General features: G+C 43.2%; 1 protein-coding gene across 1 annotated transcript; it reads left to right on the forward strand.

The window, feature by feature from the left end:
• The first annotated feature begins 254 nt into the window (after positions 1 to 254).
• On the forward strand, positions 255 to 23,707 carry RPL5 (ribosomal protein L5). The gene is made up of 8 exons (XM_089668947.1): positions 255 to 401; positions 3,864 to 3,933; positions 4,013 to 4,128; positions 6,202 to 6,336; positions 10,057 to 10,259; positions 15,868 to 16,045; positions 20,406 to 20,494; positions 23,550 to 23,707. Exons 1-8 carry the CDS (start codon positions 399 to 401, stop codon positions 23,647 to 23,649), a joined length of 894 nt encoding a protein of 297 aa, XP_089525073.1. The 5' UTR covers positions 255 to 398; the 3' UTR covers positions 23,650 to 23,707.
• Positions 23,708 to 24,946: the final 1,239 nt, after the last annotated feature.

A 24,946-nucleotide genomic window follows, 5' to 3' on the forward strand; every position in this document is an offset into this window, starting at 1 on the left:
AAATTGTTTATAAAATGTTTATAAATTGACAGTGCTATACAAGTACCTGAAATAAAGAAGATAAATTGCTCTTTTTTGATACCAAAACGGCCATTTGCTATTATATATTCTTTAGAATGCTCTTTCATTCAGCTGACCGTCCTGTGTAGTGTCAGTGCACTACACAGGACGGTCAGCTATGCGCTGCATCTGCCAGCAGAGGGAAGCACTCTCGTATCCGCACACCTCTCACTCACACCGGGCAGCTACTCTTGTTTTAGAAAACTTCCCAGTCGGCTGCGCGGCAGCCTACATACCGAGCATGCGCACTGCGCACGGCCTTTTCCCAGTTCTCCAGCGCCCCTACGTGAGCGCTGTGACTCTCCGGTCCTAGCCTCGACGGGACAAAATCCGGCAAAATGGTCAGTAAAGCGGCTTCATATCACTGGCAATGCATAGCTCGGTGTTCCCCTCAGCGGGCGCGGCGAGCAGGAGGCGCTGGCACGGCCATAGGAGTTCGGATGGGTTTAGATTGTGGGAGAGTCTGAGCGGCTTCCAGCGTGGCCTAATGGCTGCTGCGGTGCTGGGCCTGCCGGCTGCCTGCCTCCCTCCTACCAATGCCTGGTCACATGTGTGCCCCTCTGCCAGGCTTCCTATGTCTGTGTGTGTCTGGAGGAGGGAATTCTTTTATATTGTACACAACTGGACCCTCTGCTGTCCCCACCACCTCCTATGATGGGCTGTATTGGCTGATCACCTATCATATGATAGAGATGTTTGGGGTCAGGTGTGGTGTACAGTGTGTACAGTGTGTCCTAATGACACCCATGCTTCTATACAGGATGGGGGAGGGGTGGGCCTCCATATTGGTCTATATACATCTCCCTGGCCCTGTGTTGTGTTCCTATGCATGTCATTCTTCTGATCCTCTTCACCCAGCATGTACACTACATCCAACTATTCCTCCTGTGGTTTAATAATGGTGTCGCGGCATTTCTGTTCTGCGTGCATTTTTGATTTGCTGTGTCTGTGCGTCGGCCTGTCACTCTTACAATGGATGCCAGGCCTTCTGTTAGGGCCCATTCACACAGACGCATTGGAAAACCTGACAGAGATGTGCATTAAAAAAATGATCACATTTTTAGCACTTTTTTCTGTGCTACTTTTAATGCAACATTTATTGTATTTCGCATGCATTTTTATCTGTTCACCAGGGGAAAAAATTGACATGCGACTCAAACGCACCAATTGTAACTAGGGATTAAACGGAGGCCTCCTCGCTGCCTGTTTTACTCTCAAATTGGCTGCCCCACCATGCCACAGCCTTGTGCGTTGCACTTTATGTAGGGTGGTTGTGGCACTGGTTACTGACCCCTGGTTCACATATCTACGGCCGTGCGGGCCGAGTTTGAACGGGCACGGGAGTCCTTTCAGTTGAATGGACTTCTGTGCCCATGACATGCAGTGGAGAAGTCCCTGCACTTCTTTGGAAAACGCAACCCGCATGGGAACCTTGGTTTCCAGTACAGTTGCGTTTTTCCTGTGCGGGCGGCGTGCCATTAGAACTAATAGCACTCGCCCGCGGGTCCGCGTTTCTCGTGCCGATTCGCAGCGGCATCATCCACACGATGTGAGCCTAGGGTTAGAGGAAGTCCAGTCTTCACCAAAAAAATTAGGTCAGCAGCTACAAATCCTGTAGCTGCTGACTTTTAATATATAAGGACACTTGCCTGTCCAGGGATCCAGCAATGTCCTCAACTGAGCTTGTTCCTCAGTCTGGTCCAGGCACTGGTATCTAGGCACTGGCATCTTGGGAAGCCTTGTAGCGTCACAGTTGGTTTCCTACTGCGCATGCACGAGTCACACTGCACTTTGTAAATGCAAGTGTACAATCCAAACGCACACTTTCCTGCGTTAAAAATGGCTGTGTGTATAAGTGGGTGCTGCAGCGACCGTTGTTTGGAATCGTCAAGGGAGAATGTCACCAGCACACCAAGGATCAATATGGGTCCAAAAGTTTTAATGAACGATCACATGCATGTGACATGCCTGATGAAGGGGTCCTGTAAGACTCCTAAACATTGCCTTGCTGTCACTATGTGATCGTTCATTAAAGCTTTTGGACCTTTTGGTGTGCTGGTGACATTCTCTCTTGCCGAATCTGTTCAGTTCCAGCCGACGGTCGCCGCAGCACCCGCTTATACACACAGCCATTTTTGTAAATGGTCCTGAAGATTTCTGGGACCTGTGATGTGTCCCACAAGGATTCAGTGGGGAAGGAAGGGGGACCGCCGCGGTGATCTGACCAGAAGTGGTAGCGGGTACCTGTCAAAACCAGGTACCCCCTCCCGTCCAAAAAGTGCCAAATGTGGCAGTGGAGGGGGTGGGGGAGAATGTAAACAAAAGAACTTTCCCCTTTTGGGTGAAATTGCACTTTAAAAACCTGCATGGTGCATTTCCATTGACTATAATGGAAGGTGCCAGGGCACCAAAGTTGCAGCAAGCAGGATGTTTCAACAACACAGCGCACTTGAAAAATACGCAGCACAGAGATGTGAATAGGTAGAATTTAAGGGGTACTAGCTTTCATAGGCTTTTGTCACACTGCAAAGGTGTATTTTAGCCCGTCAGAAGTGCACCAATGTGAACAGGGCTTTAAAGTAGCACTTGATTATTAGCACATTATAATTTGTGCTTTTACACACAATCATCGCAGGAGTATTATGTCACATTATTTTTTACATAGTACAGTTCTCCTTTTGTTTTTGGTTGTATCTTTGTACATAGGTATAATCACTCAGTTGCAACTAGTTTATAATTGTTGTTTATCACTTTATTCACACGTCTAGTGCATCACACAAGTCCGAGTTAGGTTTTGGAGTGTGGGGGTCCCTTTATATTTTAAAGTAGATCTAATGCCATTTTTGTTTTGTAAAGATCTGGTAATTATTATATTCCCTGGTGCTTTGATTGATGTCTGTCTCTTTGGGAAGCTTTTCTTTCACTTCCTGTCCTGGAAAAGGAAGACAGTTCTGCCAGAAGAATGGAATATCCGCGTAGATGGTTGTCACTGGGTCTCCTTTGGATGATTTCCCCTCAATTCCTGTTCCCGTGACATCTGGAAATGTTGATTTGCTCTATCTTCAGTCTTGGGGAGGCTCATTCTCATGTGCTATGCTCTGCATGACACGAGTCCTCTGGTGTGTACGTTAAAAGAGCTATGTAATACATTGTTAAAATGCAGCATCTGAATCATTCTTGAATTTGAGATATCGCAAAATGACATTTCATCTAAAGCAGCCCATAGATTATGCAATCACTTAAGTCCTCCATGAACATAGTCTGTGCTATTGCGTTCTGCTGACGAGGAGCCTTTCCTGCCGGCAGAACATAGTGATCACTGCTGGCAGCTGTAGCCGTTGGCAGTAATCGCATGATAAAAATTTCCAGCAGGCTGGTTGTACCGAAGTCGATCTATGGATTGTCTTCAGTACAACCAGCCTGCCCTTAGATTGATCTAATCTAGGCCAGTCCATGAACCAGCCATGATTCGATCCATCTGTGGCCAGCTTAACTTGCACCACAGCAAGCTGCAGATAGTTTTATAAGCACACCCCAAAAAGCACATTAGTGTGAGCTGAACTAAAGGACGCAAGGCAGATTGCCTTGTCTATGCATTGGGCCTGTTGGGCAATGCTTCCCAATGCATGTGGCGTGATGGGGTCCTCAGGGAAACTGGACATCATGAAAAATGAGGGGAGAAGCTTTTGCAGGGACACAAAAAATCCTGACAGAGGTTGTAACCCATATACACCTAAAGGTGAGGGATGTTTGTTTATAGTGAAACAGCTTTTCTGAAGGTTCCAATTGTTCTGTTTTCACAGGGGTTCGTAAAAGTTGTGAAGAACAAGGCTTATTTCAAGAGGTACCAGGTTAAATTCCGCAGAAGGAGAGGTGAGTAGAGGTCTTGCTTTGTTGGCCAGTGGGGTTCTCCTTGTGGGCATGTTCAATTGATGAATCGTTTCTTTTTCAGAGGGCAAAACCGACTACTATGCCCGCAAGAGACTGGTCATCCAGGACAAAAACAAGTACAACACCCCCAAATACAGGATGATTGTGCGTGTCACTAACAGAGACATCATCTGCCAGGTATGTACTCATGGGGTGCATAGGAGTCTGGTCTCTCCAGGATTGGAGATCCTAGTTGGTGTAGCTAAGCTTAGTGTGATCACTTCTTTTAGATGTTCTGTAACACGGGGCAGAGACTTTCCTTTGGGAGGATTAGTAACTTTCTGAAATGTCCTCAAAGCTTTTAATAGCTTTTTTTGGGGGTTAGAAGAGTGTTGCTGAGATTTGTTCCCACACTTTTAAAATTTGTGCCATTACTGTTGGGCTGCTTCCTTCCCGATGGTGCCACACAGAAACATCAGCCCCGTGAAATGGTAGATGTGTACACTGCTGTAGGCTAAACGGGATCTGTACAGCCACATTTAGGCCTCATTCATGCCATGGTGCAGAGACATCCGTTCCTCTGCATGTGTTCTGCAAGGGCACAAAGAATACAGTTGTTCTGTATGTGCCCTGTCCATACCACAGCACTAGTATCACATGCAGATTATTTTTTTTCAACAAACTGCAATGTGTATAAAACTCACTGAAATGTGCATGAAGGCTGATGTCTCTGCAATGCTGCATTATTTTTCCCTCAGTCATCCATCAGCTTTTGACCAAAAATATTAAATACACGTTTTTTTGCAGAAAAAGTGCATTTATTTTTGGTTGCAAGAGCCTGTAAAGCATTGCACCAGCGTTTAGCAGATCACTGGTGCCATGCAGGTCTCCTGCAGACCTGTCGGAATATCTGCTTCTGCGTACAAGATGTACAGGCAAGCAGATATATTGACAGGACAACTCAATGAACAACCACAGCGCTCCACAGATGCTAAGGCTGTCAGGACTTGTAGTTCATTCATTCACAGAACACTGAATGAATGACATGGACATTGTGTGCAGAGCCCCGTATGGCTGCGTTGTTTTTAAAGTGACAGCTAGTATGGGGAACTTCTGTCACAGGGAGGGGGCCAGCTGCAGCATTGGGAACATCTTACATGTTCCCAAAGGTGAACTTGGCCTTTAACCACTTGCCGTCCGCCTACTGTTGATAAACGGCAGGACGGTGGCACTCCAGGGGCGGGTTGCCGTTCATAAACGGCACCCGCCATTTCTAGCTGTGCGAGCTTGCTGGGAGCGCGCAGCACAGCGGTCCAGTGACCGCTGTGTCCTCCAGACACAGTGAAACACCGATCGTCGGACGGGACCTCTACGAGGTCGTGATCACTGATAGGCCGATCAGCGATCACATGCAAAGTAGTAAGCAAGATGCCACTTGTGACATCATTGCTTACTACGTGTGAAATCTGTGACCAATCTCGGCTCACTCAATATTTCTCAATGGCTGCAAGAATGCAGAGAGAGAAATTATTGCTTTTACATCCTATATGGGTGTAAAAGCAATCACTGAAGAGAAAAAAAAAAAAGAATCTTCATCACCCCCCACAAGTAGTACAGTGTCACCATGGTGACACTGTACTGCTAGGGTGACGGTATGTAAAAAAAACCATAAATAATATATGTAAAAAATGTTTAAAAATTATAACTTTTGGTTATAAACTAATTTTGGCTTTTTTTTTTACTATAAAGATAACGGAGTACATTTTGCCCAAGATTTATGATGAAAGATTATTTATTTGCAAAATTTTATAAGAAAAACACTTTTTTGCAAAATTTTTGGACTTTCATTTAGATAGCAAAAAAAATACCCCCAGTAGTGAATAAATACCACCAAAATAAAACTTTATCTGTCTCAAAAAAATGGTAAATTCATATGGGTACAGTGTTGCATGACCACGCAATTGTCATTCAAAGTGTGATAGCACTGAAAGCTGAAAATTGCCCTGGACAGGAAGGGAGTAAAAGTGTCCGGACAGGAAGTGGTTAAACACAAGTGATGAAACACTTGGCTAATACCATATAGAGCACTGCCCCAGGTGCTGTGTAAACTTTTCATAACTGAAAAAGGGACTCTAGTATATTCCTGGAGGTCACTTCAGGTTTTTGGCTGCAACATGCAAGTAAGTGAATGCTATTTTCCAATTAAAAATGTGAAATGTTATTGCTGTTACTGTTAAATCCTTATACTGTTGTTTGCCTTGACTCCTGCAGATTGCCTATGCCAGGATTGAAGGCGACATGATTGTCTGTGCTGCCTATGGCCACGAACTTCCCAAATTCGGTGTCAAGGTTGGGCTGACAAACTACGCTGCAGCCTATTGTACAGGTCTGCTGCTGGCTCGCAGGGTATGTATCCAGAGTTTGAAATGATTAACCAATGGTATCACCAAATCAGTTTGAGATTTGTGCTGGTGCTTGACAATAACTTGTCACATTAAAAGACAAGTGCAAGGTATAAAAACATATACTCTAGATGGCTACAGCATCGATCTGAGAGGTATATGTCAGTTACTGCTCTGTGCTCTGCCCTTCCAGCATTCACTAGATCAGTGGGCTTTGCAGGGAGCGGGAGTAGCTGGCTCAGGCGCTCAGTGGCCCGCTGAGAGGCTGAGCCAACTGCTAGTCATGCATCTGGGTGGATCCCAACATTTTCAGGACCCCTGCATAGTCTAGACCAGCTCCGATGTCCATCAACAGCGGACCTTTGCCTACTATTGGCTGACTGCATCACAGGAGTGCAGAACTAAGCGCACTCCTGTGACCCACAGGAGAAGTGTGGCCCAAAGGGCTTCCCCTGCCAAACATTGACAAATGACCGGTTGTTGAGTAGTATCAACAGTGAATACAAATCTGCCACATGTTAAGGTGATCCTCTATTTACAAATAGAAAACCTAGAACCATTCCAGTGCATGCCCTCTACCCAGTTGGTGGTTCCACCAGACAGCTGTTGTAATAGTGCTGGTATTTAGTCACTGCTTGGAAATGTGCTCACTGCCAAGCAGTTTAAGTGGTGCTTGTCCCAACTTCTGTCAACAGCAAATTGTACCACTAAGTGGGGTCTACAAGCATGACACCCCAGTTTGCCAATGGAGCAAATGGAAGGATTTATGTTATATTTGAAAATAGACTGATGTGCTAAAAATATTACTATTTGTGTGGTGGTGATTTTTTGGTATTGGTGAAAATGTTTGCCATTTTTTAATTTCCAGAAATTCACCAAAATTTGCAAAGTTAACTTTGATGCTTACAAATTTTAATGTAGAAGTCCGGGCTAAACCTATTTAAATTTTAAACCTGCTCACACTCCTATTCTTATTCCTATACCAACTAGCCTGAAGAGGAAAGATGTATATACTTGCCTATTCTAAGGGTGCTATGGTCTGTTTACGTGATTGGCTCCCAGCACCTGCTTTAGAGGGAGGTGGCACAGCCAATGGCAAATGCACCATAGTAAATCTATGGGTGATGTACTGCCCAGGCATTGCAGCCATTGTCGCTGCTCTCTCCTCTCCCCTGAAGCCAGCTGCTGGTGAGATCACATGACTGGAGGAGAGGCCTTAGAATAGGTAAGTGGACATCTCTCCTCTACAGGCTACTTAGCATAAGAGTTAGAATGGGGATGGGAGCAAATTTGAGGTTAGGTTAAGCCCTGACTTCTACGTTAAGTCCCAAAGCCTGGAATACTTGTGGTGGTAAGTGCAGTGCACCACTCTAAAGCGACTATTTTTGCTGTTTATCACTCATTTGTTCTGCTTTGCTTGGTGTCATTTCGATATCTTTTTGGTTTACTACTTGTGTGACTTTCTACTCCTTTGCCTTTTACAGAAGTTTAGAATTTAGGGCTTGTTCGAGTAGGTGCTGAAACTAGTTGTTTGTGCTGAGCCCAAAGAAGTGGATGCAGAAAAAGCAGCTACACAGACTCGGTCACATGTCAAATGCATCTGGAGCAGGTGCACAGTTCTGAACTCACACTATGCGTTTTGGATCCGTGCACCTACTCTAGCATGCATTTCAGATTGATTCAGTACAACAGATGCTGCTGCATCTACTTCTATGGACAACTCTGAGGTGCATTAACACGCAAGCAGAATGGGTCTCATGGCCTGTCGGAGCCCCTAGTCTTGTGGGAATATTTCATAGAATACGTGGGCAGCTAACACGGGCCCTAAAGCCTCCCTGGAAGTTTCTTTAGCTTTGTTTAGAGCGTAGTACTGTGCGAGCCTACAGTTAGCAGGCACAACTTCCTTTGAGCCTGATTGGTTTTTTTTGTTTTTTTTTCCGTCCAACCATTCAAAGTGTTTAGTGACAAGTGAAATTGAAAAGTAGCTGAACAGAAAACTGATCACAACTAGGGGTCAGTTCACACCACATGTAGTCCAGTGTGTTTTTGTTTTTTGTTTTTTTTGTTTTTTCTTGCAACAATAAATGCATCGAAGTAGGATATATGGTTTCCTGTCACCATCAACTGGAACACACCTGGCTGGGAGGGGGGAGTTGTAGAGGGAGAGTTGGGGTTTAGGTGAAATGTGTCTTTAGGGCCCATTAAACACTATAATGCTGAGAAATGTCAACACATTACATTCTTTGGTGAAATGCCGTGCCCTTCATTCTGGAATGCACCCAAATACCTGACAGTGTGTTAAATTGTATGGTAAAAAAATGTGTGCACTTGATTTTGAAAACGAATTAGCTGACCTAATGCACCTCATGTTAACGTGCGCCAATGCACTACAATACTGTGAATAGACTCAAAGTGGGTTTCTTACTAAAACTGGAGTGTGCCAAATCTGGTGCAGTTCTGCATAGAAACCAATCAGCTTCCAGGTATTTATTTTATTTTTATTTTTTTTTGCCAAAGCTTAAACAAGCAGGCTACTATGCACAGTTGTACCAGATTCTGAGTGCACCAGTTTTATTAAATCTCCTCCCATTATGTTCATGACTAGGTGGGGTCTTATTTAACCACCTCCCGTCCTCCCTACTAATACTGCTACTGGGTGGCGCGTGCGTGTGTGTGCGCGTGCGTGTGTGTACGTGATTTTGCATTTCCTGGTAGGGAGCAAGTGCCCTCCCCGCGCCACTATTTGCGGCCAGTGATTACTCGCTGACAGTCAGTGATCGAGGATCTTTACCAACGGAGGGAGAGAATTGTAAGTAAACAATAGTTCTCTCCCCTATCAGCTCCCGATCACTATGCATGGCTTTGCGTAGCAGAGCCATGCATAGCAGTGTACTTACAGTGAAGTACGCACACTATAAAACAGCAGACAGTTATCCCTTTGATCACCCAACATGTTAACCCTTTCCTGCCCAGTGCCATTAGTACAGTGTCAGTGCTTTTTTTATAAACACTGATCACTGTATTGGTGTCAGTGACATCAAGTTCCCTCCGGTGTCAGAATACTCACTGCAGTCCTGCTATAAATTGCTGATTGCTGTCATTACTAGTAAAAATAAAAAAAAAAATTAAAAATCGCAGTATATATACCGCCATTTATAAATGCTATAACCTTCATGTACACCAATTAATTTACACTTATTGGTATTTTTTTTGTCGGTCTTTTTGCGCCAAAAAAAAAAAACCCGCACAGGCAATCAAATACCACCAAAAGAAAGCTCTTTTCATGGGAAAATTTATTTGGGTGTAGCATTTTATGACCGTGCAATTGTCAGTTAAAGTAATGCAGCTCCATAACGTAAAAAATGGCCTGATCAAGAAGGGAGGTAAATCGTGGTTAAATATGGAGTTGTATACCTTTAAATAGATCAGAGCAGTGTAGTTGTAGTAGATGTGAATTTCCACCTCTGAGTAGCATTGTCTAATTAGCTGAACTTAATTATTTTCAGTTCATCATATGAAGAGATTGATGTAGAAGGGAAGATGCCCCTAGTGAGAAAAAAACAAAAATCTGTTTGGTGTTCATGTTGAGAAACTGTTGGAAGATATGCTGTAATTTAAAATAATGTGGATAATTATGAACTAGATATTACAGATGCTATTGGATAGCAGTACTGTCTTTAGCATAGGTAAGGGTAATGATCCTTTTAACTGTTTTATCATTTAGCTGCTGAACAAATTTGGCCTTGACAAAATCTATGAAGGCCAAGTGGAAGTTACTGGAGATGAGTACAATGTGGAGAGCATTGATGGGCAACCTGGTGCCTTCACCTGCTACCTGGATGCCGGTCTCACCCGGACCACCACTGGAAACAAAGTCTTCGGCGCACTCAAGGGAGCCGTAGATGGAGGCCTGTCCATTCCTCACAGGTGAGCTAACTGTGGAGTCTAGATCATCTCTCTGACATGGTTGTTTCTATGGCTCCTATAGGTTTTAATATTTCTTGGCGTTCCCTGTGAGAAGCTGGTGATAGTGTTTAGTGCACATGTTTTATTAAGGCAGCTAGTTCATTTGATCAGCCTTCCTAACACACCAAAAATGGATCTAAAGTTGTACCTGCTGATTCTGTAATGACACACAAGGTATTGTTGCCATATGTTGATTTGCAGGATTTGTTGCAAAGATGTTGGAGTAATTCGGCATTAATGAATGATACCACAGCACACCAATGTGCCTAATTTGTGGAATGGCATGTATTACAGGGGTGTGGAAATGTTTGAAAACAATGCTTGTCCAGGGACTAAATCTGTGTCCCAATCTACTTGTCCCTCATGACAATCTACTTGTACTGATTAAAAAAAAAAAAAAATTTAACCAAAACAGTATTTACATCTTCTGTAAGTAATGTCGGGGGCTTTTAAAAATAAAAGGGGCTTTATGGCGACTTAAACATTTAATATTTGTAACATTACATTGTTTATCTCCTCTCCTCCCCTCCCTGCCTGTCTCCAGCACCGCACCCAGGGAATAGCAGGAAGGAGTGAGACCTTGCAGTCTAATGAGCAGGGATTGGGTGCTTGTCAGGAAAGGGGAGTGTCAGGTTTATCCCTTATCCCTTTTGCTGCTGGAGCCGTTTTTGCATTTTGTTTTTGCACACGTTTAAAAAAAATAATTTAGTACCTGAAGATTATCCAAAACATTATATATTTTCTATATCTTATTTTGTAGTTAAAAAAAACAAAACAAAAAAAAACAGGAATAAACAATACAATATTTAAAATGCACTGTACCCTGTAGTGCACTGCACACCACAATGCACTGTACCTGGGGCCTGGTGTGCTCTCAGCCTCATGTTGCTCTTCTGGCTGCAGCAGGTGAAATCATGGCTGAGGACCCAGTGAGCAGCCTAGCTGTTTGCTGGCCGGCGTGTTTTTTTTTTTTTTTTTTTTCTTCCCCCCCCCCCCCCCCCCCCCCATCCAGCCTGGTAAGTGTCTTTGGCAGGCTGTATCTGGCCTGCGGGCCATAGTTTGAGAACTCCTGCCCTAGAGAATAAAATAGCAGTAGTTCCAATTTTTTTATGTCACACGATCTTATCCACAAAGTTTCAGTAAAAAATACACAAGTTAGTTATGGGGCACAAAAAGCAATAAATTATCCAATTTTTTTGTGAAATATAAAAGACGAGGTTGCATCGCGTAAATAGATATCCAACATGTCAAACCTTAAATTCGTGAAATGGCAAACTTTAGTAACCCTCCTATCTTCTATAGGTGAAGCTTTTAAAGCCCCTTATAGGTCACCAGTTTAGCGTTATGGAGGAGGTCTGGTGCTAGAATTTATTGTTCATTATGGCGTGCGTGGCGATATGTAATGTGTATCGCAATTGTTGTTTTCATGTGTAGGCGCCCCAGCGTGTGCTTTTATGTTTGTACGTGCATACATATGTGGGGGGGGCATGACAAATTTTGGGGGGGATATATGCTTGGGTATAACTTTTAATAAAAAAATTATATATTTATAAAATTATATATTTTTTGATCACATAGGGGATAAAAAGTCCCCTATGTGATGATTTTTAACAGGGTTTTTTTTGTTTGTTTTGAGACATCCTGCATGTCTCTCCTGTGCTCCACCAAATGTAATCTGTCAACGGGGACCCGGAAATGATGTCATATCACTTCCAGGTCAGGACAAGAAGGGACTCTGAGCAGATGTGTTCGCTCTCCCCCCTACCCGCCGGCAGCCACTGAACTGGTCCCTGGCCCGCAGATGGGCAAGCAGAGCCCGGGACATGTAGCATGCGGGGGGCGGAGGCTGGCACCATAGTGGGCTGTGTGGAAGCAATCGGGCAGCAGCGCAGCCATTCGAATGCTTCCACCTGATGGGTGCCTGCAGCAGGGCTAAAAGTAAAAAAAAAATTACCTGCCCAGCACCTGGAACTACATGTGTTGGGCAATAAAAATTGAACATCCTTGTATTAACTGTACCACAATGTGAAGACAGTTATTGTGGATAAAATGATCAGTCTGTCCATGTGCACCAATGCCTGAGCAGAAAGAGAACAAGACTGTGGGTGCAAGCTGCAGAAATGCTTTCTGTGGTTTCCCTAATTAGAGTAGCCTTTGAGATGAACTGTTGGCAAGTCCTCTCCAGTCAGACTGTATATTGCCTGTAGTAAGTGATTAGGATTCACTGCAAAAGCCAGATTCCTTTTTTTTTCCCCCAGTTTTCCTTTTCTTTGTTTTATTTTTTCTTTTTTTTGCTTACAGCTCAGTACACCGTTCATACATATCGGTATACACAGTACAGCACACATACAGCTCACACGCATTCACACTGTAGTAGTAGCATGTAACTCGTGCAAAGCTATGCAAGGTTTTTTTTTTGTTTTTTGCATGAGTTCACAAAAAGCTTTAGTGCTGCTCTTGCATGCTCATTGTTAATGGCACCCCAGACACAGCAAGGAGATTTGAGAAAAAACCTTGGATGGATAAACCATGGGAATCTTAAGTGCATGAGCTACTCTACCACATTTTGTCCTGTGCAGGGCAATCCATTAAAATAAACGCACAAGTGCAAATGTAGATTGTAAGCTCCCTCCGTTCCCTCTTGTTTTGAACTGTATTGTTGCTGTATTGTCTCCCGTTATATTGTAAAGCGCTGAGCAAACTGTTGGAGCTATATAAATCCTGTATAATAATAATGTATGACTGACTGGTGGTGCCTTGGCTTTTCAGCTTTGCTGTGTTTCCACAGTTGAACATTCTGACTGGAAATTATGTGGCCCTTCTGAGAAAGGACGAAACGTTCATGCACATCCACAAATTCTTTTTGCTCTTTACTATGGTGGGCCACCTCACTAGCCAGTAGGAATGAGTTTAGGTTAGGTAAACTTTAACATTGCCAGGAAGTGCCAGAACTCCACCTTATGAACTGCTCATGATTCAGGCTTAAAGCAGAATTCCTACCTAACATACTGTTTAAAAATGTCCCTTTTTTATTTTTTTTTTTTTGTGGAAAAGATACTTTAATGAATTTTAATAAAAAAAAAAAAAAACCTTTTTTATATAATTTTATTTTATTTTTTTTTTTAAATATAAGATGCACCGAGTAAATGCCTTACATGTCACGCTTGCGCACACTCGTGGAATGGCGTCAAACTACCGTACTAAAATCTCCATAAGCAACACTTTAAACATTTTTACAAGTTACCAGTTTAGTGTTTAGAGGCAGTTTCACGCAAGAATGTTCGTGGCGATACCGCACGTGGTGCAAACACCACTTAAATATGTGGGCGCAACCTATGCATGTGTTTTCTGCTGCATGCAAGCATGGGTAATGGGGGTGCTTATATATTTTAGACTTTATTTTTACACTGTTCTTCCCTCCTCCTTTTTTTTTTTTTTTTTTTTTTTTCTTTTTTTTTTTTTGCACCCTTATTTCTATCCCAAGAAATGAAAACATCCCTTGTGTTGGAAGGAGGCAAGACAGGTCCTCCTATATGGAGACAGCTCTCTGGTTGATTGCACGGGAAAGATGGTGGGAGGGAGGGGACGTCCCCTTTCCACTGCCTGTAAAAGCAATTCAGCAGCTAATTGGCAGTTAGGATGGCTTTTACTTTAGAGGGAATCGTTGAAGCTGCAGGCATCCCTGTGCAACCACTGAAAGTCCAAGACCCCATATAACATCCTACAGGTGGGAAATGGTTAATCATGGTGTTAGGCAGGAATTTGATTTTAACAGGGCTTCAAAGCTAATGGGTTTTGACATTTCCTTTACAAAACTAAAATGCAGAGCTGTTTTGGGTAAAATCTTTAAAATTGTCATAGTGCATACTCGTACCATTCATGTATGAAAATGCACAAGGAATGCCTGAATTTAGATTTAGGGACAGGCTTTCAGATGATTAGTTAGCCTGGTATTTCAATGTATAAAACAGTAGGTCATGTTACTTTAAGTATCATGTAGGCAAGTGATGGAAATGTGAAAAATTGCTAATAGCAGTATACAAATTCAGTATAAAAATAGTCTGCTGGGATCTCTGTTTAGGCCCTTGGGATATGAGGCCTTGTGTGAAATTGAGTGTTCACTTGTGAATCAAGATGTGTATGTTGAGTACCCACAATGAAGGCTGCCACAAGGTTAGTGGCAATCTAAGGCCGCAGTATGCTATGATATTCAGTAGATTAAACATTCTCATGGCAATTAATGTGTTGCCTGGAAAAGCTGTAAGGCACACAGGGTCACAGTTTGCAGGATTATCCCTTTTTAGAGGTGTTTCCTGGCTTTTGAGCTCCAGAAAAGGAAGCTATACATGCACTGTACATTGGATTGGCAATAGCAACTTGTCTAACCCTGTAGTCTCTGCTCTGTTGCCCAACCTGCTGCCCTCGACATCCGCAGTCTATAGTGGGAACATTTGATTTGGTTAATAGCCTTGATCTCTGCTAACCATATGTAACATGTTCCCCGTTTCGTATTGTCTTCTGCAGCATATCCCCAGCCGCAAATGTATCCTGTCCTCGCATTCTGATCCTCATTTCCTATTAGGTCTGCAGTTTGACAGGGCTGCATTTTGAGGCTCCCTTTAGCTCATAAGTTGACAATCACGGCTCTAAGCTTTGAACTACATGCAATTTTGCTGTAGTTTCTTATGACTGGAAATTGCCTGTGATTAGGCAAAAAAGTCATTTCTCCTAATAAACAATTGCCTGTTGCTGTGAAGGATTATTGCTGTAAATGTGTGAAAACTATCAACCTAAAAAGATCTAATCTTAGTAAAAGTCTACAGATAGGAGGTTGAAACAAATAGTCCCAGCAATATTTTTTACTTGTAATTACTGCTGGTGGCTATAGCTGCTAGCAATCATTGTGTTCTACCCATAGGTGTCCCTGGGGTTGGTGTCACCCGGTGCAATAACACTTGGTGACACCCCCTCCGACGATCCCCGCAGAATAGATTGGATATGCAGATTGAGCATAATGGATCAGACTCCAATCCATTATGCTCAATCCGCAGATCCGATCCATCCTGCGGGGATCGTCTGCTTTCTTTACAACTTACCTTTTCTTGGCGCGGGTCTGGTGTAGCGGCAAGATGTATCCCATGTAGATATGTCCCCCCTGATCAACTGCGCATGTCCCGGTTTCTACAGTTGGTGATCGGCTTCTTATGTCTGAAACCTGGACATGCGCAGTTGCTTCATGAGGGACATATCTACATGGGAGACAAATCTTGCCGCTACACTGTCACCCCGTATAGGTTGCATGCCGACGATCCCCGCAGGACACCGGAACTGCTCCACAAAAAGGTAAGTTGTAAAGAAAGACAATCCCCGCAGGATAGATCAGGCGATGCTGTGCGCAATAGAGAAGAGGGTAGGGGGGACATAGGTGGTCTTAGAGATACCTGCTGAATGCCATCACACACGGGTAAGTCACCCTTCTGTGGTAGCAATACATTTTTGTTTTAGTTTAGCCATACAGTAGTCTGATCTTTGTATTTGGAAACTTTTTTTTTTTTTTTTAATTTTTTAGCACCAAACGCTTCCCTGGCTATGACTCAGAGAGCAAAGAATTCAACTCAGAAGTCCACCGCAAACACATCCTGGGCCAGAATGTGGCGGACTACATGCGCCTTCTAATAGAGGAAGATGAGGACGCATACAAGAAACAGTTCTCCCGGTATATAAAGAATGGTGTCACAGCTGACCAAGTAAGTAACCCTGTGCAAAAGCTTAGATTCCTGGAGGTTTTTATTAAGGTACCTTAATCGTGCTCTAAAAGGATTGCTTCATCTGAGCACTTTCATACTGCCTGCTGTGTGATCTTTGTGACCCATAGTGTTAGAGCTTAGTGTTACTAAACCCCGGACCCTGCGTTCACTATATCTGGGCTCCCACAGTACACACAACATGGAAGTGCAATTATTATAGTAAATATAAATTGCTAAATACCTTTTCTCAGCAGCAGTTAGAGCAGTCTTGTGACTTCTATCAGTGTCCAGCTCAGCACTGGTTAAACCTTGTAGGAGGAATTTTCATTCTCCTCTCACTTCCCTGTGAGATTGCATAACCCCTGACCCTCTGTCTGGACAGTGCTGATTGGCCCTGTGCTGATCACATGCACTCTCCCAAGAACAAAAAAAAAATCTAGCAATATACACCAATCTGAGCATGTGCAGAGTGCCCCTGAGGCTGTGTTCTATCAGGAGATGAAATAGGGAACAGGGAAGACAGGATCAAACATCCTTTACACAGTGCAGACCCTTAAGGTCCACAGTGAGTATAATAAGCATATTATACAGACTGATTTTACTGTTGTGGGTTTAGTGACACTTTAACAATGTAATCTGAATTAAAATGTCAGATGAGGTGTGTTGCGCCTACTTTTGGCAATGTGACTACTGCTGATCTAGTTCAGTTGTAGTTCTAGACCAGCAATGGGCAAACTACGGCCCTGTTCTAGACTAAACCTGTACAGGCAGCAGCCCTGAGCCAGGTAGAGTTGGCCTCCTGTCCTCTTATGAGCTGGTGTGGCTACATATTACTGGAGCTTTTTGGCATGGTCACCATATGACTTAAAGGAAATGCCATATAACTGCTTCCAAGCCTCAGTGGAGACTCGGCAGCACATACTTGAACCACCTTTTGTTGGCATTTTGGTCATTTCCGGAACACTTGCATGCAAGTTAGCTTTCTCACACACTCACTGCAGGTTTCTGGCTCTCTCCTCATTAGCTCACTGGCTGTGATTGACAGCAGTGGGACCCAATGGTTCCACTGCTGCCTCTCAATGAGGCAGAGACCTGGGAGACCCAGCTGCTCTTGTGCACATCGCTGGATCGAGAAGGGGCTCATGTAAAGCTGCTTTCACACTAAGGTGGTTTGGAAGCGTTTTTGCGTGTAAAAAATTCCTGAAAAGCTCAAGAAAAATGCTTCGCTATGTATGTGAATGTACACTTAAGGAAATAAGTATTTGATCCCCTGCTGGTTTTGAATGTTTGCCCACTCACAAAGAAATGATCAGTCTAAAAATCAAATGGTAGGTGTATTGTAACACTGAGAGACAGACATGCATTTCTTTTGAATGTTTTGTTGCTATTCTAACAAAGTATGCACTGATTTGCATATTCATGAGGGAAATACGTATTTGATCCCCTATCATTCAGCAGGATTTCTGGCTACCAGGTGTCTTTCATACAGGTAACAAGCTGAGATTAGAAGCAGTCTCTTAAAGGGAGTGCTGCTAATCTCATTTTGTTACCTGTCTAAAAGGCACCTGTCCACAGGAGCAATCAAACAATCAAATTCCAAACTCAACACCATGGCAAAGACCAAACAGCTGTCCAAGGATGTCAGGGACAAGATTGTAGACTTACACAAGGCTGGACTGGGCTACCAAACTATCGCCAAGCAGCTTGGTGAGAAGGTGACAACAGTTGGTGCAATCATTCGCAAATGGAAGAAACACAAAACTGTCAGTCTCCCTAGGTCTGGTGCACCATACAAGATCTCACCTCGTGGAGTGTCAATGATCATGAGAACAGTGAGGAACCATCCCAGAACTACACGTGAGGATCTTGTCAATGATCTCCAGGCAGCTGGGACCACAGTCACCAAGAAAACAATTGGTAACACACTACGCCGACAAGGATTGAAATCCTGCAGTGCCCGCAAGGTCCCTCTGCTCAAGAAAGCACATGTAGAGGCCCATCCTGAAGTTTGTCACTGAATATCTGAATGATGCAGAGGACTGGTTGAAAGTGTTGAGGTCAGATGAGACCAAAATTTGAGCTCTTTGGCATCAACTCAACTAGTCGTGTTTGGAGGAGGAATGCTGCTTATGACCCCAAGAACACCATCTCAACTGTCAAACGTAGTGGTGGACACATTCTGCTTTGGGGGTGTTTTTCTGCTCAGGTGACAGGACAACTGCACCAGATCAAAGGGACGATGGACGGGGCAATGTACCATCAAATCTTAGGGGAGAACCTTCTTCCCTCAGCCAGGGCAATAAAAATTTGGTTGTGGATGGGTGTTCCAGCATGCCAATGACCCAAAACACAGGTCCAAGGCAACAAGAGTGGCTCAAAAAGTAGCACATTAAGGTCCTGGAGTTACCTAGCCAGTCTCCAGACCTTAATCCGATTGAAAATGTGTGGAGGGAGCTGAAAGTTTGAGTTGCTAAACATCAGCCACCAAACCTTGGAGAGGATCTGCCAAGAGGAGTTTGCCAAAATTCCTCCTGAGATGTGTGCAAAGCTGGTGGCCAGCTATAGGAAACGTCTGACCGCTGTGATTGCCAACAAGGGATTTGCCACCAATACTAAGTCATGTATTTGTGAAAGGGATCAAATAATTCTTTCCTTCATGAACATGCAAATCAGTGTGTAATTTATTAGACATTCATTTCTTTAGAATTTTTTTGTTGCTGTTCTGTCTCTGTTTTACAATACACCTACCATTTGATTTTTAGACTGATCATTTCTTTGTGAGTGGGCAAACATTCAGAATCAGCAGGTGATCAAATGCTTATTTCCTTCACTGTATATCTATGTATGTTTTCACACTGAGATGTTGTGGTGCGATGTAAAAACTCCTGCTTTCAGCATCTTTACAGCACATTTGGGGAGTTAAAAAAAAAAAAAAAAAAAAAAAAAAAAAAAAGCCTCAAACCCCTCTTCCCATTGAAATTAGTGGTAACCACCTCAAAACCGCTTAAAACTGCTCCAAAAACGCACCACACATGTGGGAAGGTCTGGCTGTTTCAGCTGTCAGCGGGCTTCCCCTCTGAAAGCTGAATGTAAGAGACTTAAAAAATTATTTTAAAAATGGAGTGGGGTGTCGTCTTTGGGTCTGGTATGGATTTTGAGGGGAACCTCCACGCCAAAAAAAAAAAATTGGCGTGGGTTCTCCCCCAAAATCCATACCAGACCCTTACCCAAGCATGCAACCCAGCAGGTAAGGAAAGTGGGGGGGGGGGGGGGGGAACGAGGAAGCGTGTTGATGGGCTACCCATTCACAAAAAAAAAACTGCAGTATGATAAAAGACAGTCTTTGACAAGTCGTTTATTAAAAGAAGGAAAATAAGAGTGTCCCCCGAAGCAGTAGATCCAACGTCAAATACGATGCACTCCACCGACTGGGAAAAAAAGCTCCCAACGCTGACTCCCGCCTCTCTGACTGCTCCGATGGCTTGGCAGTTTTTAAATATGTAAGGGGTGGGGGCACCTGGTGACTAATTGACCAGGGCATGCTGGGTCAGTGTCTTTTTTTTTTTTTTCTTTTTTTTTTTTCTTCCCTCCGGTCAGCTGGCATTCTTTTATTTTTCTTCTCTTATTAAAGGCCTTGTCAAAGACTCTCTCCTGTCTTTTTTTTTTTTTTTTTTTTTTTTTTTTTTTTTTCACACTACAGTTTTTTCTTTGTTTCAGGTTTTTTTTTTTTTTTTGTGAATCGATAGCGGTACCATGTACCCCATACTCATTCACATAGGGGGGGCCTTGATCTAGTCATTTTTCAAGTGTTTTTGAGGCAAATCAGTGTGAAAGCAGCCCAAGTATTTGGGGGGGCTGAGGGGGGAAGCTCAACACAGGTGGTTTGTAGCCTTCATTCATAGAATGCAGAATAAAGGTAAATAAAAGCCTTTAGAACCACTTTAAAATGGAGCTTGAAATTTGAACATGCAGGCTTATTAGAGATGTCTCTGCTGCATTAAAGTATTCTTGCCTGCCTGTTCAGAGTGTACACAGAGCTGCTCTGTGTACAATTCTGACATCTGCTGAGATTACGTCCCTCCTGCACATGTGTGGGAGGACACCTTGGCCTAGCCAGTCATGACTCCTGAAGATCAGAACCCGGAAGACAACTAGTCGTAGGCAATAGTCTTGATTTAACAGACAAGGGCCTTGTGGCTTGTAAAGTTTTTACATGGAGTGACAAAGAATAGTGTTTCAAAAAGACTTCACTCAAAGGGGCAGGTGAACACATAACTGGATAGCAGTAGTCTTCATTCATTTCTGTAGGGTAATACTGATTTTCATAATGTATTTATGTAGTTTTCTTCCCTCCCCTCAGATGGAAGACATATTCAAAAAGGCTCATGCTGCAATCAGGGAAAACCCAGTCCACGAAAAGAAGCCCAAAAGAGAAGTCAAAAAGAAGAGGTAAGCTGGTGTAAAACAAGCCTCAAAATCTTTGGGGCACCTTGCTATGTCTTGAGAATAAATGCATGACCACATGTTTCCAGATAGATGCTTTTTGATTGTTTCATTTGATTTGAATGCAAGGTTGGCAATATGCAGGATATTTTCAATGTTCACTTTTTACCTGCATTGCAAACTTAATTGAATCTAGTGCCAGTGTGCCCTTTGATGCCAAGATCGTCTTGCATCATCTTGGTATGTCTTTTTGGTGAAAAATTACACAGGGGTTTGCTATTGGGCTTAATATGGTATGTTTTAATGTGATTTTTTGTCTTGATGAAAAGATTTTGTGGTCATGCCCGCCAAAACATTTAAAACGGAACTAAAGTCCCAGACTTAAAGTGGTAATAGACTGCAAAAAAAAATTTGGACTTTTGCAGGATGTTAGTAAGCACCGCATACTAGCATTACAACTAAGCCCTCCAGTGGTGTGCGGTCACTGTTGCCGGGGCTTGCATCTTCACCTACTTTTCCTTCAGGGTTTGGGGGCTTCGGCTGTTTGAATAGCCAAGTTTCAGTAACGTCCCTCCATGCTCACAAGAGTCAGACATGCCACCATTCATTGAAAGCACAGTGCGCATTGCTACTAAATATCTCCTAAATTGCACATTTATGGGAGATTTACTGTACCTTTAGGTAAGCCTTATTATAGGCTCACCTGTAGGTAGAAGTCAAAAATCGGACTTAATACCACTTTAAATACTGCAAGAAGGCAGTCTGTTTATTGCAAAAGAAATTTGCAAGGTCTCTTCTGCAATATAACCTACCTGCTTGCTCGCAGTCTTTGCAAGCACAGCTCAGTTACAATCTGGCACAGTGCCTGTGCTCCAGGAAGACTGAACTCATTCTGCATCGGCCCATGAAAGCAGTCCAGCACCCGGAGAAGCCAGGTAGATGGTGCCAGCAAAGGGAGGTCAGATGATTAAAGGAGAGGTATGTATCAGGACTTCTGCTTTAACTGACTAGCTACCAGTGATCTACATGCCCTGCCACACTCCATCGCCAGCATGGGGAAACTACTGTTCACTATTGTAACTTCATAACCATTCTCATTACGAAGTCAGTGATGAGGTTTTCCTTCTCCCACACCTTCCTCCATCACCTAAAAACATTTCAGACTGCAGGTACTGCACTGGGTACTGTTCAGAACCTAGCATTTGGTCATTTTGAGGGAAGGGAATATAAAGATTAAACTAGCAGTGGTGAAATCTGTTAAGAACCTATGATGTAGCTTGTTAATTTAGAGCCAGACTGAAAGCGCTTTGTGGCAGCAATAAGTAGGTCTGTGCCAGTGCGGCAGGCAGGACTCAACCTGTAGCAGTTTTGGGGCACAGATGAGCAGAAATGTTGCACTACTTGTTAACTGCATCTGTCCAGAGTGATTGCTGTATATTCTTTGTTTATTTACTAGTAGTTGCTGAAGCAAACTTGAAAGTAAAATAGTGTTTTGTTTTTTTTTCTTTAAACCCCTCTTTCTGATTAGCCCCTTATACCAAAATAGACCTAATTAACTCTGTTCTTTGTTCTTCTTGGCAATTTTTTTCCATTTGACTGTATGCATATTTAGTTGGGGTTTTTTAAACTTAAAGCAGAGCTTCATCCAATAGGGAAGTTCTGCTTTAAGGACTGGTCCCCCACTCCCCATTAAAGATTGGCACTTTTTGGGGGGGAAGGGAGCAGGTACCCAATATTGACAGGTTTCTGCTGCGCTACCCACGGTTATTTGTTGCTGCTGACTTATTTTCACTGGAACTCTGCTTTAAGAGTTAGGGGGTGTTGGTGTTTAGTAGTTATAATACACAAAATAAATGACCCTTTACAGACAATGACAACTTTTATTTTCACCCACTCAAGCCCCTCCCCAGTAAAAGAATTTCAGTATTGTAAGTTGCTATTGTAGAATAGGGGCATAGATAGCTGAAATGTGAAAAAGGCTTCAGAGCCAAACTGGTTAAATTGTAGCCAATTCTTAATACATGCATACACTACAATGTTAAATGGAGGTTTCTGGTGGGGTTGTTAAATCTTGAATTCACTAGTAGGGCATTATGAAGGGATGAGAGACCCCTAGCTCAATAAGTGGGAGGAAATATGAACTGCCTCAAGCTCTTCCTGAGCCCTGCCCATTGGAACTTGGTTATAGATCTTTCACTTTTTGAGCTAGTGGTGTGTGGCGTCTCTCATCCTTGCTTTCTGGATTAGGCATAACCCAGCCTGCACCCTTGTATTGCTGCAAGACACCAAATCTAACACAGCACCTTGAGTAGTGCTAGAAGTGGTATAGGGTATGGTGAGCTCAAATTCACTTGTTTTCTGTATTGGATTCCTGATTGGGTGGTTTGGTAGAAACTAATGCTGGGTACACACGATCCAAATATCGGCTGGTTCAGCAGGTACTGGCCAACAATTGGACCATGTGTACAGTTGCCTGACCAACAGAAGCCAGTCTTACAACTGGCTTCTGTCAAACAGGCATGCTTGAAAACCAGCATCTGATCAGCACTGGCAGCCAGTGGCTGTGATCGCTGATCATTGTGTTTTGGTGGGGGGCAGTCCCCATCAGAGCACAATAGCACAGTGGGGGATATTACCACACTAACATTCCATAGTTAGTACAGTGACATCTCAGTTTTTTCGTTCATCCTGCTGGGTTGAATGAAAACTTAACCGTGTGTGCACTGTACTTAACTGAATAACTCGTTACATGTACATTGGAGGGGGGGGGGGGGGGATTCCCTTTACTATGCATTACTATCAGCAGCAACCTAGCAAAGTTTGTACTGCTTATTAATTCATCATTACATGGCCCATTCACAAAAACCTTTATTATGAGACAAAACTGGCATGGATTTGTTCACTGGTAGTTCAGAGCAGGTATGTTGCAAACTATTGCTTTTCTATTTCATCATACAGTTAAGGGTCTCCTAAGTTGTTAAAATATTGCAGGCTATTGTGTTCAGATAAGTCGTGGTGATTAGAATTTACTGAATGGGATTTTCCTTTTGACTTGTTTCAGGTGGAATCGTGCCAAATTGTCCCTGGCACAGAAGAAAGACCGCATTGCTCAGAAAAAAGCAAGCTTTCTCAGAGCTCAGGAGAAGATTGCCGACAGCTAAACTGGGCTTCCTGCAATTTTCTACAAGAATCTCATAAAATAAATCTATTGATGCTAAATGTAGTGTCTCTGGTGTCTTTACTAGCTGGCTGCGACTTGGTGTAAAGTATGATGTTCTCCACTTTTCACAACCATAGCAGATGTGTTGCTTTGGGACTCTTGTGGTAGGGTCTCCAGTCTCCCACCCTGCCTGATCTTCAGGGGGCTCTCCTTTCCAGAAAGTCAGCTCTTTCATAGTAGGCAAGTTGTGTTTTTTTTTTTTTTGTTTTTTTTTTTGTTTTTTTTCTTCTTCGCTCCTCACCACCTACATTCAGCTGACAGGTGGACCCTTACATGGTTGTATTTTGCTACGTTCTGACTAGAAGATGCTGGGAGTTACTTCCAGGCAGTGTAGTTTCCCTGAAGCTCCTGTTTCAAATCCTGTGAACAATGTAAGAGGAAGAGAAGATGATGCCATGTGGATAGGAGCCATTGCTGCACCCCATGTGCAGTTCTCTGGGTAGACAGTGGTTCCAGAAGGGGTGAGTTCCACCAGTTGAGTACTTTATTTTTACACTAAGGTGTTCAAGGGTAGAGTCTGGGGGCTGACCTCACTCCACTCTGCACTTTTTTGTAAAGATACCCTGGTCTTCCCTTTGCAGCCTAGGTAAAAAAAAAGTCTCAGCCCAAAATGGGTTGTGCCCAGTCTGTCAAATTCTGTATTGCTAAAGGATGAGTTGGTTGGCAGGGCTACATGTTGTAATGAACTCAATGTGACCAGCAATCAGTTTCTGCTGTTCCTTCCTTCACAGGATCGACTGCCCTGTGTGCCTGCGCACAGAACAGCAGGACCAGTGTAGTGCTGGGAAGGCAGTTTGCATGATGCGGTGACTCCATAGAGACTTGGCTTGTATTGTGAACACCCACTGGACTCGGGACTGTGAAACCGCATACATGGCGGGAAGGAAGAGACTGTAGTCATAATAAACACGCCATAGAAACTGCGTGTAGATTAATATATCAATCATAGGGAAGCAAAGCTTCTAAGGGAGACTTTCAAGGCACTGCAGTTACAGGCACCAGAAACAATTAAGAAAATTTTATATTTTGCATCACAATTAAAATACAAAATTGCATTCTGCGTTCTCATAGGTAATTATCAATGCAGCACTTTAACACACGAGTCTGTACATGGGCTATGTGGTGAGAATTCACTATATCTCCTTAGTGTTGTGTGACTTCATAAATCCATGTTAATGCATTTCACAGCAGAGACTGCTGCTTCATGGTCAAAATATGGGGGAATATATAGAATCAGA

The sequence above is a fragment of the Staurois parvus genome, unplaced genomic scaffold (genome assembly GCF_062004578.1).
Source record: "Staurois parvus isolate SC_StPar_1 unplaced genomic scaffold, SC_StPar_1.0 ptg000066l, whole genome shotgun sequence".
NCBI lineage: Eukaryota > Metazoa > Chordata > Amphibia > Anura > Ranidae > Staurois > Staurois parvus.